The sequence below is a fragment of the Falco naumanni genome, chromosome 6 (assembly GCF_017639655.2).
Source record: "Falco naumanni isolate bFalNau1 chromosome 6, bFalNau1.pat, whole genome shotgun sequence".
Taxonomy (NCBI): domain Eukaryota; kingdom Metazoa; phylum Chordata; class Aves; order Falconiformes; family Falconidae; genus Falco; species Falco naumanni.
In genome coordinates, this window is record NC_054059.1 from 43584974 (window position 1) to 43605155 (window position 20182).

General features: G+C 43.1%; 1 protein-coding gene and 1 long non-coding RNA gene across 3 annotated transcripts in view; one reads left to right on the forward strand and one right to left on the reverse strand.

Annotated features, from left to right (window-relative positions):
* The window catches only part of GRM1 (glutamate metabotropic receptor 1), a 197724-nt gene extending 184951 nt beyond the window's left edge, over window positions 1-12773 (forward strand). The window contains exon 8 of one of the 2 annotated variants that reach the window (XM_040599251.1): window positions 9020-12773. In XM_040599251.1, coding sequence (XP_040455185.1) covers window positions 9020-9860 — 841 coding nt within the window. In that variant the 3' untranslated portion in view covers window positions 9861-12773. The remainder of the gene's footprint in view (window positions 1-9019) is intronic. The other variant, XM_040599253.1, reaches the window with a different exon arrangement.
* LOC121090585 lies at window positions 338-19646 on the reverse strand. The gene is made up of 4 exons (XR_005828619.1): window positions 19493-19646; window positions 12626-12734; window positions 5997-6075; window positions 338-423 (listed from the first exon to the last, which is right to left on the reverse strand). It is a non-coding gene; the product is annotated as an uncharacterized LOC121090585 (long non-coding RNA).
* Window positions 19647-20182: the final 536 nt, after the last annotated feature.

A 20182-nucleotide genomic window follows, 5' to 3' on the forward strand; every position in this document is an offset into this window, starting at 1 on the left:
GGCTGGTGCTTTCAGAGGCTGGGCAGTGCTGCACTGTGGCCAGGGGAAGAGCATGTCCTCCACTAGCGGCCGACTGCCCGCGCTTCCTGAGGCCACGCGGCCCAGGCTGGGAAGTAGGCTTGTGTCCGTGGTGTCCTCAGCTGCCCATGGCCACCCCCTGGCCTCCTGCCTGAGCCTCGGTCACCAGAACTGCAGCAGTGTGTGAGTCCGGATTTTCCTGAGGAAGCCCTGCTTTGCTACCCCAACGTGCCAGCAATCACCACGGGTGCTATGGTTTTCCTTGCCTTCCAGTTACAAGCAATTAGATTTAGGGACTTGAAACTCTCTTGTGTTTTGATGTACACAATACTTAGCATCAGTTACTGTCTTAATGTTGATCTCCATCATCCGTGTGATCCTGGAGATGGTCCAAAATGCAGAATCCTGAAAATATAGAATCATAAAAAAAATTATCATATTAAAAAACTCAGAAACATCAGTTTTGGGTTTCAGGGCTCTTTTCTTCTGAAGCTGCACATTTGTTACCATGGAAACTTTCAGATACACCCAGAAAACCCGCAGTCTTTACTAGCTGCTTTATCTGCTGCAGCATATTAGGGAGAGCTGTCTGATACAAACAAGGGGCCTCATGACTAAGCTTCCTGTGGCAACTGGGTTAAGTTTGCACTCAAAATGGGGGCATCTTAAGGCAAGTCTGACGGCTCTTCAAGCACTGTTTGAAATGTTGAGAGTTTATTTTATTCTCCAGTATACCAGAGAATCTGACAATGTAGAGTGGGGGAAAGACCTCATTGACTGGTACCCCTGCAAGGGCTGTATACTTTTTGGCAGCAAGTATCCAGATCAATGGGCTTTTACCAGTTCATTAGGAATTTATTCCTTCTCTGATACAGCTATTGACTGGGAAATATTCTGGATTTTCAGTATAATTTGTCTCTTTTGTAATTTTATCTAGGGCTCTCAGTTGTGCATCTGTATGCTATGTGAAATACTTTCCAGCTTCAGTGCTAATGCCTTTCAGATGTTTGAAGTCAAACTGAATACATTCAGATATTTTAGTTTTCTCTCACAGTTACCTCTCTATCCCCAATGGGGGCTTTTTGTTGCTGTTCTGTATACAGCTTCCAGCTTGTCAATATGCTTCTGGTAAAAAACATGGTGCCCCAAACAATTTCCTATTAGAACCATAGAGGATTACAGAAAGCAAGGAAAAACTGCCAACCATCTTAATTACTATTAAATTGCATTCATGGGAAAGACCTCCCAATCTCCGTACCATGGTGTGGTGCTTTTGAGTGAGGAACACAAAATTCATGGACTATTTTTGCAGGTTTATTATATTCAGAGTTCATTAATTAGTGTTTTTCATTCAACGGCAGCTCTAGCAGCTCTAGATCTTTCCCCATAGTATTTCTTTTGATGCAATGTTTTTTGAAGGCTTTTGATCTTCACAGCCTTCCAGTCCTAAGACTATTCTGTCTTAGTTGCACCCACCTACACTTTTCCTAAATTAATTTCATTCTATCATTTTCTTCCCATGTTCCTAAGCTTTCCAGGTCCCTTTGCTCAAAACATTGTAATTTTCAGTTTTCAGGTTCTTTTAGCTGTGCTCCCTTTTGAGCCTGCCTGAAAAAATGCTTCAGTTCAGATATGGACATTGGCTGCACTGTCATATACATTTATTTGAATGTGCAGCACGAGACACATCTACAGATAACACAAATGTGCTTCTCCATTGATACTGAGGATCTATGATGATTCACATCCTGCTTTTTTTCATGCACAAACTTTAAAATCCTGAAAAATAATTATAAAGTGATTCAGTAGGATGTATTAATTCTGAATATTTGATGGGGTTTACTTATTAATAACAAAAAACCCCCCAACCAACAGATTCAAAAACTATTCATTAGTAAGACCACTTTTTAATTTCATTTTGATTTTCAGGTTTCTGATCTTCATTTCTTGAACACTGGAAGAATTCACTTGCTATTTGGGACAAACTGGTTTTTATCCTGAACTTTGTATTATTTATTAGAATAAGTTGTTTTCTCCAAGCAACACGTTTGTAGCTCTGTGACATTTTTTCAAAATAATTGGTGAACACAGTGGTGAACCAAAGTTTTTTCACTACTTCTATATCTCAGACGAGACAAAAAAATTATGTGTAGTAATTATAATTAGTAGTCAGCCCTTTATACACATTACCAGTGTGATATTCTCACACCTTTGTTGAGCTGGGTAAGTAAGATCTGTGATACGTGCTAAAGCTGTAGGACTTCAGCTATGTTGAAACATTGCAGTGAGCATCTCTCACGCTGCCCTCCACCACAACCCCCCAATTTACAGTTGTACAAAAGTACCTGTGCACGTATATGTAATTGTTAAGTCCCAAAATGAATAAATCTCTTTATTTAGGGGTATTTGACTATATCCAAGTTGTTGGATTTGGGAGTACTTCCTTGCCCCTGGGACCAGGTATGAGCCTGGCAGCAACCCGGTTCCATGGTAGTAAAAGCGTAAAGTGTGTGACCCCACTCCTGCCTCTTGCTTTCCCTGTCTGGTAACCAGGCCATAAAGCCAGGGGCAGGGAGGGCACTGGCACCCTCTGATACTGCCCCAAGGGTCTGACCCCAACCTCAGGACCCTGTGAATAGAAACCGGGATCATGTCACAGGGTACTCAGGCTAGACATAGCTACTGCATCCACATTACAGACTGTATAATAATATTCCAATTTAAAAAAAGAAAAAAAATCAGCAAAAAATCAGTTTTAAATAGAAAGCCTGTGTGTAGCTCAGATAAAAGTAATACTTAACCTCTGCAGCACAGTAACTAATGAAGGAAATGAACAGGCTAGATTTACTTGACATAAGCCAGTGGCAAGACAGGAGGTTGGAAAGGTGGCTTTGGGCTTGCGCTCATCAGTTCTGCATGATATGTTTTCCTGTATCTTGTCTAGCAGTTTCCATCATACATTTAAAACAGCTTTCTAATTTATGTGGAACATTGTGTCCCATGGCCAAGGCAACTTGTTCCTAAAAAAAAAAAACCAACAAAAAACCCCCAAAAACCCTGAGGGGAGCAACAAGGAAAAGTTAGTAATTTAAATTTCCAGAAACACAAGAAGTTAAATTTTGCTTTAATTACACAGCACCACAGAAAGCAAGGGAGTCACACTGTGAGAGCTTTTGTAGGGTCCTCTGATCACTGAGATAGATTACAGTGTAAATGGACAAAGGCTAAAATTGGTTTGTGATTCCTTTTTTCTTTTAGGTGATAATATCAGGCAAAAACCTGAGCATACACCCCATAGGGACTGTTGTAGACGATGGCTCCTTCACCCTTCGGTGAGCCACAGATAAATTCAACCTAGTAAAAAAGATGAGTCTCTAGAAGCAATGCTCCAAAAATTAGTTTTGTAGGAACATGCTAACCAGCATGGCTTATTCTTGTAATGAGTGGCAGGGCTGACTGCTGCAGCTCCAAGAGGAGGGTCCTGTTTAGCACAGGGAGATATCACTACCCTGGATTAAAAGCAGTTCACTCCCTTAATCAAATTTCATGCCCCAGTGGCCTTATCTAAATGGAGAAAATAGTGTAAGAGACCTTGGGGATACCAGCAAAGAACCTGCAATGTGCTGCAGTGCAGGTGCTACCCTTAAATGTTAAGCTTTTTAGCTTGAGACCTGGGAACAGTGAGGCTGCAGCAGGACAGAGTGACAAGCTTGGGATTGTTACTGCTTCTTGCATGACTGCAGGGTCAGAGAAAGCTTGTGGATAGCTAACTGCCTTTCTGTGCACAGGGCAGAAGTTCCCCTGCTGGCTTCCCTAGGAGGGCATCAGCAACTGCTGTTTGGGCTGAGAGATGTTTTGTCCAATACACAGCTTTTGGATGGGGTCTTGCCTTTGTTCTGCTTCCCTGCTGTCTCCAAATGCTGGCCATCCCTGCGTAAGCGCACAGGGACAGCCCTGCGGGTGCTGTGTTCTGGAGCACAGCTGTCAGGTGGCCAGTATCTGCCCCACTCTGTGAAAGTGGGAGCATCACTTGTTGACTGGGCAGTACCTGACACTGACCTTGTCTGGTTGCTGGTAAGGTAGTTCAGGGTCTGGTTTGGACCTAATTTTTGCTGACTTAATTTGATAGGCCCTTCTCAGGTTGCATTTAACGTTCATTCCTAAGATTTTATCTTCATACAAGGGGGCCGCTAGGTTATCCCAATGCATTCTGCTGGCTGTGGCTTTTCAGTTAATGTAGTGACTACAAGGAGGTAGTTTTGTTCAAAGCATCAGTCTGACAATGAAAGAAGAAGAATATGTATGTCACTTCTCCTATAACCTCTTCCACTGGTTCATTGCCATTGCTGCTTAAAAAACCCTACCCTTATATCATAAAACTGTGCTCTGAATCTTTTCTAACACCACCAGACCTGGCCCAACTGACTGTATCCCTCATCTCAGCAAGCTTAAGATGCTCCCTTAGCTCATGGCCACTTGAAGAAGATAACAGACCACAACTCTGGCTTCCTAACTGGATGAAACAGGGGATGAACTCTAACAAATCAAGGAATGTCCCTTCCTTTTTAACTGGAAGAGCTCTTTTTCAAGCTCTTTTACTGACTGCATCTCCAGCTGTTTCATTCTAGCAGTGACAAGCACTACAACAGACGAGAAGCCATTTCCCAATATGTCCTTGGTTCCTAAAGTTAACCTCATCAGAGCATACATCACCCTGCTTAACCATTTCATGTAGTATCAGTTAGGGATTGTTACACATGAAATGTTCCAGGCAAAAAGGACAAAGGTTCAAGCACACAGGACTGAAAGTTCATGGAATTTTCTGTGCTCTGGGTCTCAGGCTATAGCTTCACTGGTGAGAGGATCAAAGAGTTGCACAGACTAAGTTACTTTAGACCACTGGGGCAATCTTCTTCTACCTCAGGAGCATTCAGCCTCTAAGATGTAAAGAAACCTTTGCTACCCAATATCTGAAGTAAGACATCTTTAGGACCCTGCAGCTGGGGAGGAACGTCCTGTTATGGGGTGCTGAGACTCAACATTGCTCCAAGAAAGCCAACGAGGGCAGATCCTCCAAGCGCTGGCAGGAGCAGGACTCTGTTCTTGGCCTATGACTGGACTTGAGTCTAAGACACCCCTAGCCACAAGCAGGAGCAGGATTTTGGGCAGCTGGAGATACTTAACAACGAACAGTGAGCTATCTAACACATGTTCTACAACTGGGCAGTGGTATTTTGGATCACAGTCTCCGATTTGAGTGCATTAGTTTTTTTAAAGACTTTCTATGAGTAACCGTTAAAGACTGAAGTTGTTTTCCAGCTTGTTTAGTGTCCATAATCACCACCTGAAAGTATTTGAAAACGACTGCCCCAGAGTCATGCAGAGAGTATATTGTGAAGATCGATGCGTATATTAAAAATAGCACTTTGAACTACCAAAAATAACAACAGATCTGTTCATGGAACTAATAAAAATTCAGACAAAAAATATGTCTATTCCCCCAAAATACAAAACCCCTAGACAAAACCGTGTTGAAAATTGAGAAACAACAGCTAAATTCAATGTATGTCCTTGCCTATAATGTAAAAGCAAGCCCGTCTTATGTGTTGATAGGATATCCAAGAACTTGTCTGAACATTTAGGCTAGATGCAAGGATTTGAAGAAATAGTACTTGGCGTGTTGTATTATATGAAGAAACAGTACTTGGCTGGGTATACACAACTACAAACCTTAAGATCCCTTGGCACTCCAAGGAATTCACTTCTAGGCAGTAAGTGTGAAGTCTACATCCTATGGGAAATTGTATAAGGGAGAAAGAAAGTTAGTAAAGCAAATAAATTAATGATGGACATGAAATGGGTAACCATCCTATAGATAAAAGCAAGAAAACAGCAATTAGTCCCACCTCATCACCGGGCAATTGAACATCACTTTTTCAACACCCCAAACTGTAACCTGGCTCGGTGCCCTTTCCTACCTTGGCGTGGAAAAATCATCGCTTCTCCCATTATACCAGGCAGATTATTTTGATCTTCACCTTCTCCCACGGATGCTTCCTTCAAAAAAGAAGATGACAATCAGTGAATGGTGACCATGCATCCCAATGCAGTCAGGATTGCCATCACCGCTTTGCACAAGTGAGTCAGCTCCTATCTCACCGAGACCCAGTTCAGGTCTGAACTCCTCCAGCCCCACCTTCACTTTTTGTCTAAGAGTTGATTAATGTTATCCAAGATGGCTGGTCTTTGTTCCAGCATAACAAGCATTTTTCTTACCTGTTAATTGTTAATTCTGCCTGAGTACGTCAATCTCAGTGTGACTCCCTACCAGTCATCCAGCAAGACAGATTCCAGGTATTTCTATGACAGTCTTGTGACTGTCTCAAACGTGACTCATTAACAGGCTAACGATGCGTGGACACAGCAAGGAGATCGAGTTGAGGAAAAGAGATGGAATAAGAGACTGAGGAGAACAGTAACAGAAAAGAGAGAATTTCTGGTGGGAATCACCAGATTTGCCACATGGAGAGCCACTGCCGCTCTAAAGCTGTTTGTCACAAGGCCATCGGAGTCACGAGCAGTAAGGTCTGGCAAACCGAGGCAAGGTGCTTCACCAGCACCGGCTTTCCCTGTAGAGCAAGTTGGTAACAGACAAATCCTGATTAAGTGGTTAGTTCACACTTGGATATTGCAGTCCACGTTTGGGTAGTGCAGCCTCAGTGCAGTGTGATGTAAGTATGGCCGCTGACCTGGGCTCAGTTCAGTACATTATGGAGAGTGCTACAGAAGAAAGAAGTCAGAAGAGCAGAATTTGAGAGTGAGGGGGAGGAAAATGAGTTGAATAGGAGGAAGACCTGAAGACAGAGGAAGGGAGTTCCTTAAAATAGCAGTGCTTGCCTTTGATGTAAAATACAAAATCTTGGGAACAAAATGAGATAGAGACTAAACAGATGGTGTGAGGAGGGATTCAAAAGTGAGATGACGCACCAGAGCTAGATATGAAGGAAGAAGTAAATGATGCAGAAGTGGACTTAGCATAACAGACAGCAGATAATCATCATGGGGGTGTTTTTCAGAAAAGCCCTTTGCAGGATTTGTAAGCTATAGCATCAGCAAAATACAATATGAGATCGCTTGACTTTTTTCCTTTCTACAAGAAGAGACTTGTTTTGAAGTTAAAGCAGACAGAAAGTGTTTCCGTGTGAAGAGTTTGTAGATCTTGGTATGTTAAAACATTACTTTAAAAATCTTTCACACCCAACAGTTACATTCATTTGCTTATCTCTATAGCACTTCAAAAAAATGTCATATCACAGCTCATTTTGATCAGAACAGGAATGCTTCTAATCCTTCATTCTTATCTTTCCATTGATCACTGTAACACAGAGGTTTCATTCTTCAGGTGGAAACTTGGCTTTTTTTCCCTCTAGGTTAAAGCTCTAAGTCCAAACAGCCCCAGGTCCTACCAACTACGTGCTGTGGGGTATTATGAATTTTTTTATATTGGCCTGTCCTTGCAAGCCAGTTCCCACAGTGTTGGTGAGTCACAGGTCCAGCGTTTGGAGTCTGGAGTTGGAGATGAATTTCCCAGCTTGGATCCATCTCAAATTCTTTTTTTCTCCAGGAATATTTACTGCTCAGCAGAAACATGCCATGTTGTCATGTACATTTCTTCTCTGTTTTGCCAGATATACATTATCTGTGTTGTACCCGTTTCTTCCAGCTATGACAGTCGATATTTTTTTACAAAATTCAACTGGTAATTATTTACTCCCTGAAGAAAAAGAGAAGCACAGGAATCTGAGCAAGGGAAGGCAAAATACTTAGAACAATATTGCAGGCTGTGTGTAAGGGAAGCCATCTCCCCTGGTGTGTGCAGTAGGAGGAGGCAATGCTGCTGTGCCAGCCTCCCACCTGCACTGCAATCACTTTGTTTACTTCTGCCCCCTGAGGGATGAAAACCTGAGATAAGGCTGCTTCGCATAAATCATCTCCGAATTTTTCCCCATCTCTGGTTTCCACCCAGGTGATGTATATTATAATTTGTAAATGATATCTACTGCCTGACCTGCAAGTAAACATTGCTTGGTCCTTTTGAGCACCATTCAGGTTCCTGGCCCACCAGCTGCTAATGAGTTATCACTCTGCTTTGAGTGCTGCTCCCAGCAAAAGCACAGGGAAATGCAAAAAACCTACAGTTCCTCAGGGACAGGCCTGACTCTCCTGTCCTCGCTCAGCCAAACAGCCCAGCGTTTTGATAGGATCCAGCCTGTGTGTGAAGTCAAAGGGTTCAACTCACCACGATCGTGTCGCTGCTTGTTCCTCCACCCACACAAACCAACTGTTTTCAATCCCAGCATTTTACCCTGGTTTGTAAATAATAGTCACTCAGGAAGATGTGCATTTGCCTCCTACCTGATGGAGGCCCAGGGAGTCCTTCATTTCTGTAATAGCTAATCTGTTCCTTAGTACAAAACGGGGCCAGGGAATAAAAAGGGAAGGAGGGGTTAGTAACAATTCCTCTCTCTACCCAGAGTGCCAAAAGCTAAGGCTGTGGGTTGTTCTTCCAACAGTTTGGAAATGTTTCCTATAAGCTGCAAATCAGACTTAACTAAAGTTCTTCCTGTGACTTTTTTCCCCTTTTTTTTCTTCCCCCCTGCAAGGTGGAGTGAGCAAACCTGGGTACAAAATGACGTAGCTAAAGTCCTCAAAACAGCCAGCCCTCCCAGAGCCCTTCCCACGGGCCAGGCTTTCCAGGCTGGCCGTAGGGTGGGTAACCAGCAGGGAGTAATTGCCTTTGGATGAAAATTAGCATAGTTGCTGCTGCTAAAGCACAATGTTGTTTCCTTCTGTAGTATTTCTGGGATGACGTGAAGAACTGGAGGAGGGGGGGAGGCTTTTTAATGAAGCAAAGCAATCAGTATTTCTGTAGTTTGTTTGTTATACTGCCTGTATCTGTGCAATGTAAATGCAAATAAACTCATCTTTATTTTATTCATAGTTCTAATGGAAAGTCTGTGTCATGGTCTGAACCAGGTGGAAGACAAGGTCCCAAGGGGGAACACATGTGGCACAGACTCTCAGTGCATGTGAAGAGCCAGGAGACAGGGTGCAATCAGACAGCGGTGATCAAACCCCTCACTAAAAGCTACCACGGCCAAAGCAAGAGCCTGACTTTTACCGACATCAGCAGTAAGACTCTGTGCAATGTGGTGGAGGAGGAAGATCGAGAGCCTATTCACCTCAACCAGCCCAGCAGCCCCTCCATGGTGGTGCACAGGCGGGTCACAACGACTCCCCCGCTGCAGACCACAGTGGAAGAGACCCCCCTCTTCTTGCCAGAGCAGCCCCCCAAGACCCTGCCCCTGCAGCCACGGTCTCTCATAGACCAGCTGCAAGGAGTGGTCAACAACCTTGCCACTGGCATCCCTGACTTCAATACCATCCTCCCAGCACCCAGCTCGGGGAATGGTGTGCAGCCCCCCTACCAATCCCCCCCACCACAGCAGCCGCCCCTGCCACCTTTCCAGGCAGCTGCCTTCAGTGAGGACCCCCTGTCTCCCCCAGCTGACGAAGTGGAGAGCGAGAAGCTGAAGCTGATTCAGGGATACGTCTATGAAAAGAACCCAGAAGAGGAGGAGGATGAGGAGCCATCGACCAGCAAACTGACTCTGGAAGACTCTCCGGCACTGACACCCCCATCCCCTTTCCGGGATTCAGTGGCTTCAGGCAGCTCTGTGCCCAGCTCACCCGTCTCAGAGTCAGTGCTCTGCACGCCCCCAGATGTGACCTATGCCTCTGTCATCCTGAGGGATTACAAACAAAGCTCATCCACTCTGTAGATGCTGCAAGAGACAAAGCAAGAAGGACTTTGGCAGCTGCCTGCTGGGAGGTCTTGGGGAGACAAGTCTCCCAGGGCTGGGGAGAGAGCGAGCAGAGAACAAAGTCACATGTGACAGGGAAAAAGCTTCATCCTGCACTTAAAAAAGTAAAAGGAAACAAAAAGAAAAAAAATCCATTCTGAGGGCTCAGAATTCTCTAGCTGTTGAAAACAAAAGTATTGTACTTTGATAAAAAGATAGGAAACCATAACAAAGCACAAACCCAAGAGACAACTTCTATAGCAAAAAAACACAGCAGGAAAAAAAAAAAAATTACACTTAGTCACACCCTCTCTTGGCAATGCTTGAAAAGGACTCTGGGAAGTATCACCTGGAGAAGTCATTAGTACATCTCATGACTGCTGTCTGCTACAGAACCAACACACCCAGGAGCTAGAAGGGTGAAGTGTGGTGAGGAGGAATGAAGCTATTTGTATATGAGACATATATGCATAAATATTTTTTTCCTGGTTTCTATAGGTGGTAGAACTGCATAACGTGTCTGGGGGAAAGGAGCTGAGATAATGTGAAAGCACATGGCTCTGACGGACTTTTGTCTGAACAATTTGTTCTTCATACTCTAGGCTGCTCTTTGGGGGATCTGGGCTGTTTTAACGCTGATGGTGAACAGTGCCAGAAATATTATCAAGTTAGGACTTGAGGTTTCTGAAGAAAGCCCTTGCTGTAGTACTTGTAATACTATAAGGACTTAGATAAACTGCCCTTTTGTATAAGATTGCAAACGATGTGACTGAACTGTTACACAACATTTCCTGTAGCAGAACAATATTTATTGACTAACTTTTCATAATACAACATATTTGCCATGTGACTACATCATTCCTTTGTGTTACTTTGGAATCAAATACATTGGAAAATAGCTGTATACTTAGAGCAACAACTATTACTCGGAAAGAAAGGCAATTCCATACTGGGGGTTATAGTCAGTCTCGAAGCAAGAGAGTGAGCGTACGTTTGTGTTTCTGTATGCGTGTGTATGGTATGTGTGAAGCGTAATGTCCTATAGCTACCACTGGAAGATTGTCTTCTATACTATGAATATTTTTATGTTTAAATCATGTTTTATATCACATTGTTACAAATACTCAATAGATCTTTGGAGGTTTGTATGCTGTGCTAACATACTTTTTTTTCATATACAAGCTGAGATTGTTACCCTTATAATAGGGTGCCTTGTTTTGCAGATATTTTATGAAGTAGACATATGGTATTAATAACAAGCGTATTGAGATTTGTTATTTTACATGTTTGCAGCAAGTGTGTTAATGAAAAAAAAGAAAACAAAAAGAAAAAAGTCTGTTTTAGAAATCTTGCACATGCCAGTATAAAGGTGAGACAGGAAAAGTAATACAACTATTTTGTTGCTTCAGATAATTTAAAATAAAATCATGTCCAGACAAGAAATTTCATCAGTGCTTAATGTGTGCATAAATTCCCAGGCTTTGTTATAGATGGTTCTTTTAATCTCTTTGTGATGTTTAGTTGCATGCTCTTTCCATATGCTTTTACTTCTATTTAATATACAATATTATATCTTAAACATCACTTCTAGGCAGCTGTAGTTCTGTCATTCATTCCTCTTCCTCTGTCCTTCATGTGTTACTTAGAAATACATCTAATCCAAAGCTCCCTAATGGCTGGCATGTTCAAAGTCCAGGTCTAATTGCTGTGGCTTGAACTTAATTGTATTTATTATTACCCTATTTATAAATGTGTGTATTATACATATACGGGACAGGATTTTAGCTGCTATGAACTTTGATTGTGTTGTTGAATTTAGCTGAGGATCTGTCCCACAGTTCTATATTTCCAAAGATATTTTTAAGGAATCTCTTCATGTCAATGTAGTTGCAAAACCTGATTTTAATCATGCTTCTTGTGAATATTCTATCACAGTTTTTTCTGAATTCAGCCTATTTCTATTCTTTTTCTTTCTTCTCACTTGAATTTTAAGAAGTCCTGCTGCCAGTCATCAAGTCTCTGAAGATCCAAATCTCATCATTTTGGTCTGATTTGTAGTAGTGGTATTGGAAAGTTTGGGTGGCGCTCAAAACCAGATAGAGCCTTTTTTCCTCATCCTCTTTTCACGATGTTTGCTCCTTTCAGTATGACTAGTGGCCAGTTGTTATCTTTGCAATGTGGAAAGCGTGAAATGACTTTGCCCAAAGACACCGTTATGTCTTTGTCGATAGATTGATGTCTCTATAATGAACTAAAGACACCTGGGGGTCTGTTGGTTGATTTTTGCCTGCTTGGGGCCTTTAGGGGGTAATTTTTTGTTGTTTCTGGTTTTTTAATGCTGATTACTCATTAAAGCAATGAGAAAAATGCCGTATTTTCTTTGCTGATCACTACACTGGCAATGAATTCTATCTTCATATAATCTTAGTGTAAGATTTGTTGTGCTATTTCCAAAAACACTTCAGTAGCACAGAGGTAGTACTAGGAAGCTGATCTTTGAAGAAATGCGATAGATAAGAAAGAGAAACGTAACAGATTTATATTGATGGGGGGACAGCAATGTGGCAAGGTAGTATATTGTTTTCATATGTGTCTGTTTTGAACATATTAAGCACTGATTTTATTACTGCAATGTAATTATGAGTAGGAGTTTTCTTGAAATTCAGTATATTAGCTTTTAGTTTGTAAATGTTAAAACTGGAAACATACACATACGTAAATATATCTAAAGAGCAAGAACTCACCTTGTGTATGTAGTTGTATGAGCTATGAAGCTTCCTGTAAAAGTTCTTTCTTTTGGACTGTCAAATGCTTGATGAAAACTGCCTTTTTGTCAAAATGATCTTGAAAATGCTGTAAAATAAATTTTCTATTTATTATTTAAAAACAGAATGCCAAGATTGTTAATTTTTGCCTCCTAAGCAGAAAATAGTCATGCCTAGTAATTAATTGTTCCAGGGCTTTTCAGCATTGCGTGTGAGAAATGATAGGATGCCTAAATGGAGGTAGGTATTGATTAGATTGTGGCATGTAGGTGAGATGGTGGAGAACTGGAGGATTTTTGTTTGGAAAGCAAATCTCAGTTTTTTTGGCTTCCTAATAAAATCAGGAACACTGGAAGTATGCACTCAGGCTGACATTGTAGAAAAGAATTCAATGGCAAATGACAGGAAATTTTGCTTCCCAAGGACATGGGGAAACACCAACCCTTTGCTGGAAATACTCCATGTGTTTGACTGAGATGTCACCTTCTCCCACCAGGGAAACTCAAAAAATTCAAATATGCTTTCTTGACAGCTATAAGCAGTAGACAATGATCCATCCCAAGCACCTTGTGCTCCTTCTTTGACTGCCTCTGAACAGAGCAAAGTACTTGAATCCTGCTCTATAACTCACAAACACTTTGACTTTTTGGTGACTCCTGAACTGCTGCATGCCTCACCTTGGGGTTCCGTAAGATGGGAGTATAAATGCTTCTACTGAAGCGCTGCTGAGATTTTCAGACCCAAGTGGCACTAGATGTAGAAACTCTAGCCTTTTTTCTTTTTAAACTTGTGAATAGGCTTGTTTCTAGTAGCTCCTTGGTTTGGATATAGCCTTGCAAGAGCCCATCTCTGAGGGGTCAGTCCACCTACAACTACTGCACTACTGGAGTACACAGAATGACACCGCACTCAGTGGTAAGTGCCAAAAAAAAGTTTGGTATCTTTGCTTGTAGAGGTTTTTCTCCCCCACCCCCCCCACCCCCACCCCCCGCCTTTTTTTTTTCCCCCCTCTTTTTTAGTTGAAGTTTAGTCTATCTATGTCTCCATAAAGGTTCTGCTGTTCAAGTGAACTCAATTACAAAAGCATCCTCAGGACAACACAGCAATTACTCCCCTCCAGAGGACCCTGGGCAGTGTTGCACAAGCTGCTGAAAAAGCCCATCTGAAGTAGCTTTACACTGGGTAAATGGGTGACAGATCCAGGACCACAGAGCAACAAAGCAGCTTCACATACTTGAGCATTGGTCTCCAACCTCCTGCCGAGTACAGGGTTGGCAACTCCACCAGCCCAGTCCGTGTCTATCTGCCCAAGCTCTGCTCAGTAAGCCAGGTCTCTAGACCCAGGCTAGTGTGTCGCATCCACTTTGCATGGAGTAAGTGGCTATCAGAAGCACAAGGCAATGGAAATTGGGCCCCTGGAGCTGTATTCATCACTCTTTAGGGAAAAACAGAGAAGCAGATTGCTAATGGCTGTTCTACACAAGGTCTGAGTGGCTGTTAAAAATATTTCTTACAAGGGAGTGGGAAAAGCGTGGTTTTGCAGATTGTATTGTTGTGGTAGGGTTTTTTTTTCCCAAATAAATGACTCACTAGATACTTGGCAAGTACCTGTCTGCAAATCACTGGGAAGAAGCAGCAGACGCTGTAGTGAATATCAAGGCCTATTTTTATCTACGTAAGATTCCCAACAAGAATATTAGCAAGAAGGGAGATAAGGAAATGTAACACAGCCAAGTGTGTGGCCCTACCGCAGGCCCTATATCTGGACTTGGACCCACATTTTGACAAATCCTGCAGGCTCCAAGAGATGGCAGATGAGAGTAGAATGACTGGTTTCCATTTCCAGTGCTATGGGTAAATCCCCTCCAACTCAAAAAACAAGCAAGGTGTTCTTTGCCTTGCTAATTCAACTTCCAGTTCTTAGTAAATCACAGAAAAGAGGACTGCTTTCCACCTGGGAGAGCAGGTCATGTTTGGTACCAAGAAAGAGCATCTGGTATCTACTCGATTTCAAAGGTGGGCGTAAGCAATACATCTCCACAGAAGTAAAATATCATTGTGAGTTGTGGGTTCCCATAACCAAAAGGCCTCTAGGTAGGTGGAGAAGCAGCTGGCACAGATACCAGTGCAGACAGATAAGAGTTTAGGAGTGGTATGTATCTATGACATTCAATCCACCCACTTATTTATTGCACACCATGCAATATGTAGGTGGCATGAGATCCACCCCCCACCCCCACCCCCCACCACAGTGTGGTGTATGGGACTCCTACATCCCTGTGCTGCTCTAAGTCTGCAGCAGGAGCAGGATCTGCGAGACCTCCTTGCTGGGGAGGCGGTGTGCCTGGGGGACTGGCTCAGGGTAAAAAAGTCTCTGCTCAGCTCCCTCTGACTCCATTTGCCTTACACAGAGTGTCTTTGCAATGCACAAAGAGTTTATTTTCCTTGCAAGCACCACCTAGAGATGTGGGATTTCAGTGCTGTGGAGGGACTCAAAAGAAGCCAATAATTTAACAAAAGCCATTTCCCCAGCTCCCCTCCAACGGACTGCATGAAGGTTGAGGTGAGACTGGTCTCCCCCGCTATGGCTAAGCAGACCTGTCAATCCTACAGCCTTAATCCCAGGGTGTGATGAACCATTGCTTTCCTGAGCGCCCAGCAGCGTGTGCTGCCAAACATCTGTGGTGTTCGTACAGCCCCTGAGCACAGGCAGAAGAATAACACCTGCTGCTTCCTGGGCTGCTGACACTGGGAGGTCTGTGCAGTACAGAGGGCTCACTGTAGCCTTTGCTGTCCTTAACAATACAGGGAAAGAGAAAGAGAGAGAGAGAACAATGTGCTTTTACCTCTGTTACAAGAAAGGCAAGTAGGACAGTGCTGTGGAGCAGTGTACCCCTAAAGACTTCAGCTAGAGCCTCTGATCTCACAAAGTCCTGTCAGCCTCTGTGATTTGCATTTTGACAGACCTGAAGTGTTGGCCCTTCGTTCTTTAGCTGCTCTTATAAGCTAACATTGAAATAGACAAACCACAAAGTTATCAAAGCAAAATACTAAATACCACCATTGAGAGTGATGGCTTTTGATGAAGCTGAATCTGAGCAATGTTTTCAGAAACTTACAGTATAGGAGTTTTCTATGTGCCTTTTAGACTTTGAAATGCACTGACAAATAGATGTCTTTTTATTTGGGGAAGGAGGTAAGAACAAATTTGTTTTCCTGCGATGTATGATACACATGTTGCTTGAACACTGAAGCAAAACAGTTCAACTGTATTTTAATCTGGCAGCTACCTTGGCAATTGTTTTGGGGCAGGGTTTGGCTTGGGTGGGGTTTTTTTTGGCTTAAAAATAGTGCCTGGAATACCTAGCAACTATTAACTGTGCAAGAATTTTCTTGTGCATCTGTGCAATGCTAATTTAGAAACTGAAGCCTTCAAGTGCCGAGATTCCCAACGTGTATGAATCAGCATTAAGGCCTGAATTATGTCATTTTCCTCACAAAGCTGGTCCAGTACCGGTACTATTAACTTTTGAGTTTCCTAAAGATTAATTTCCCACCTAAAGCTCTGTTTTACAGTTGTGAGGATCTTTGGCTTATTTCTGGTTTTGCAGCTGCTGCTCATTATTCTTATCATTTGGTGCTGTACCTTTGCACCAGCTTTGCAGGGTGGAAGTCCCTGTCAGGCTGTAATTCCCCAACAGAGCTGAGAGATTTTCCTTCTGAGCAATATTTCCCTTTTTGAGAGGTGGCTATTCTGCATGTCCTGGCCTCCACCCTGCCATTTGTGCTTGGGAAATATGTTTGTTGGTTTGTTTTTTTTTTTTTAAAGTGAACAACCACGCAGAATAAGAAAGCATTGCCCTCCTGTTGTCCCTAACAGCAGGATCTGCACAGACTCATGGACCCAGTGCTCATATAGGACAGTCTGGCAGGAGTCACACTGTTGGGGGAAAACCTCAGTGCATTACAGCCTGGCACCGAGCTCTTTCCCCATTTCAGCTATTGATTCTTTTAGCAACTTCGGGACATTCATCTACCATGGGGTATTTCAAAGTGGGATAAGGGAGCTGAGTGCCAGCTTACAATTGATACAAGTGAAAACTGAACATAGAAATCCTTCAGATACAGTCTGAGTTTTCAAAGACCTTTCCTCCATTGCAGGTCTGGACACAAGAGAGGGTTGTGTAAAGGCATGAGAAATTCCATAGTCCTTTTATTCTCTTTCCCAGCTCCATCTCAATGCCAATTCACTCTTGCTTATTCTTTTCCAGACTCAGAAACATCAGCTGGGGTTCACTTAGGTGCTGCAGCCATATAATTCAACGAATAAGGCCACAATCCATAGCACAGTTAACACCCAGGAGGGCAGAAATACCATCAGGTCTAACGAGAACTAATTTTCCCAGCAAGATCCAGGCTTTGAGTACCAGCTCCAGCATAACACTAAGCAGTCAGCTTCAATACCACCACCTGCAAAACACTCAGAGCCTTTTTCCTTCTTAATTTTTGGGAGAGGTATCATCATCTACAAGGGCTGCTGTGCACAGACCTTTCCTCACTTCTTGCTGCTACCACTTACAAAAGTTCTGAAGCCTTTTTCTTCTTATTGCTGATTTTCAAGATAGGCATCATCATCTTCAATGTGAGGCCCACCCTGCCCATGACAGACCGGGCGCTGTGCAGTGCCAAAGCAAGATCAGGACCCAGGGAATAAATGAGCTTCCTTGCACAGCAAGCTGCTTTGAGACATTTGTGTAGTGTTTTCCTTCTGCATTCTCTTCCAGCTCTGCTGGCTGCTGGGAGCCTCAGCACCTCTATTTGCAGCAGCACGAACAGCACACAGCTGACAAAACACTGGAGCCAGCCATATTTACCTTTTGACCTCAATTTCCCAGCTCAGTTTCTAAGACTTTCCCTTACCTTCGCTCCTCATCTTGCTGTCACAGACAACTTTCCACCTGTGACAAAGAAGCCAGTTTGAATGAAGAAACAGGGATGAAAGACACTCTTCTGGGCAAAGGCTTCTCTGTGCCAAAGGCAGGTAGCCCAGGGAGCGCTGCTTGGCAGAGGCCAGGCACATCCCTCAGGAGGGTCCCCCCATGCACAGTGGAGACAAGGCCCCCGTGCTGGCACACAGCCTGGGGATCAGACAGGGCAGATGGGATCCTCTCAGGCCCTTTGAGACCACAGGTGCTGCTCACCAACACAACCAAGACACATGTGGGACCAGTTTGGGACAAAGAGCTTTGAAAAAGACAAAGACAGGCAGTTACCCCTTGCCATCCCCCTCTGAGGACTCTGGTCAGGGTGTCTATGTCAGCATAGGACTGGCTGGTGTTGGGGACAGCCTGCAGCTCAGCCAGCCTCAGCTTCTCTTTGTCTCCAGGCCCTCCTGAGCTCCAGCCCTGGCTCTTCCCAGTGGTTTTTTTCCTTCCTTGGAGAAAGGTGCCTGCAGGGGTTGGCAGGACTCTGGTGGTTTTGTTTTCTTGCTCCAGGGGTCTCTGCTGGTGCATTTTCATTTGGCCTCTAAGCAAAATGCAAACTGACATCAGAACTGATGCTTACTCCTGAAGGCACAGGAGCCAGTGTGTCATCTGCTGTCACTGTTCCAGCTGGGAAGAGAGCGCAACAGTGCTAATACCTAATTGTGTGGGTATTGTTCATATAGCACAGTTATAGAAACAGAGAGGCTGCATGAATGGCATCCATGAGTTGTTTCACTCTGACATCTATGAAATCCTGGCTAAATCATGAAAATCCAGAGTTCTGACTGGGCTGGAGAGAAGTAGTACACTGTGTCCATTAGACCTTCATGTCTTGTTCCTGATGGGCCAAGCCCAGACATCCCTGGCAGCTGAGGATTTTTTTGACTTCGTACCTTCTGTGACAGTGCATCACACTGGAAAAGACAACAGAAGCAAAACAGAAGCTCATCAAGAAGAGCTGATACTTAAAAGCATACTTAAGAGACATATGGGCTACTGAGTTTAATAGCCAAGAAGTTACAAGTTATTTCAAGATTCTCCTCCTAATGCTTTAGGCTCAGTCCAGCTCAAGGCTAAGAGTGATGCTTACCAGGGTATCAAAAACAAGAGGCCTTGTCATGTTGGTGTAATAGCACTATGCCAAGCATTTCTCCATCTTCTGCTCTTTTAAGGAAATCTGAAGTCTTCTAAAAATTTTAAGTGCCCAAACACCCAAATTTCACATGGATGATTGTAGAGGAATGAAAGCAGTGGGTTGATTGGCATTGATGGTATGTAGCTGTGGCAATTTTGTCTCCCCTTGAGGCAGCCTCAAAAAGTACCTTTCCAATGCTTTGCCATGTCTGAATGCTGAAAGCCTTTTTCACTGTAACTGGCAAATCATACTTTTTAGACCACACTAGCAGAATTCTTATTGCCATTTTGTCATATTTTACACCTATTTCTTAAAATATATCCATAAGCATTGCAGATATAGAATTTGTCTCCCTGTCCACATTTAATTGTTCTAGTAAATCTAAGACTAATCTCCATGTTAGCAACATTGTTGCAATTTCATCACCCCTTGAGGCAGCCTCAAGGAAGTTTCCCAGCATTTTGCCATGTCTGAACACTGCAGACATTTTTCAGCATAACTAGCACATTATTTACTTTGCACCATCCTGGCAAAGTTCTTACTGCCTTTTGCTATTCTTTACACTTTTTTCAAATGTATCTATAAGCATTGTTAATGTAGAATTTTCTTCTTCTGCACCCATATCAATTAGTCCCCATCTATGTTGGGTACCAAAAGTTGCAATTTGAGTTAAGATGGACAACAAATATTGCAATACACCCATATTGATTAGTTGCAACAGCTCACCTCTCACAGCATCTGTTATGGGTCACAGGTTCTCCCACTCATCTCAGCTACTTTGGGCACTAGTTGTTGTAGTTGGAGTTCAACTCAGTCAGCCTCACACAGGCCACCAATTGTTGCAGCACAAACAAACTAGTAGGCTGCAACAAGGCTCTTACCATAGGTCAGATTCTACTGTCTGTGCTGTATCTTCTTCCCCCAGAGACCAGACCACACTGCTCCTCCACCCAACCCCCTCTCCCACAAGCCTCAGGGCTATTTAACCACTTAGTGGAACGAGCTACAGCTGCACATCATCCATGCCAATCAACCCACTGCCTTCATTCCTCTACAGATGATTAATGTCAAGTGACCAGGACAGAGGAATCAGAGTCCAGTTTCTAATATAAAAGTTATAGGACATTGCGGCAAAAAAATCTTTTTCTTCTTTAATCCACGTTTGAAAGTATCACTGCATCTGTAGAATAATTCAAAGGAAACTTGTATCACTCCCTACCAGGAAAGATCCACTCAAGCACTGAGATATTTATTTTATTATTTAGTTTACCGTATTGCAAAAAATAAGCCTCCTGCAGACTGTCAGGTATATATAGTAATTGTACCACAGCTCTCACATCAGCTGATGGGCATGTTATGTACTGCTTGACCTCAAGAAGAAAAGGGAGAGGATTCTCCAATTATAAGCATTTTTCC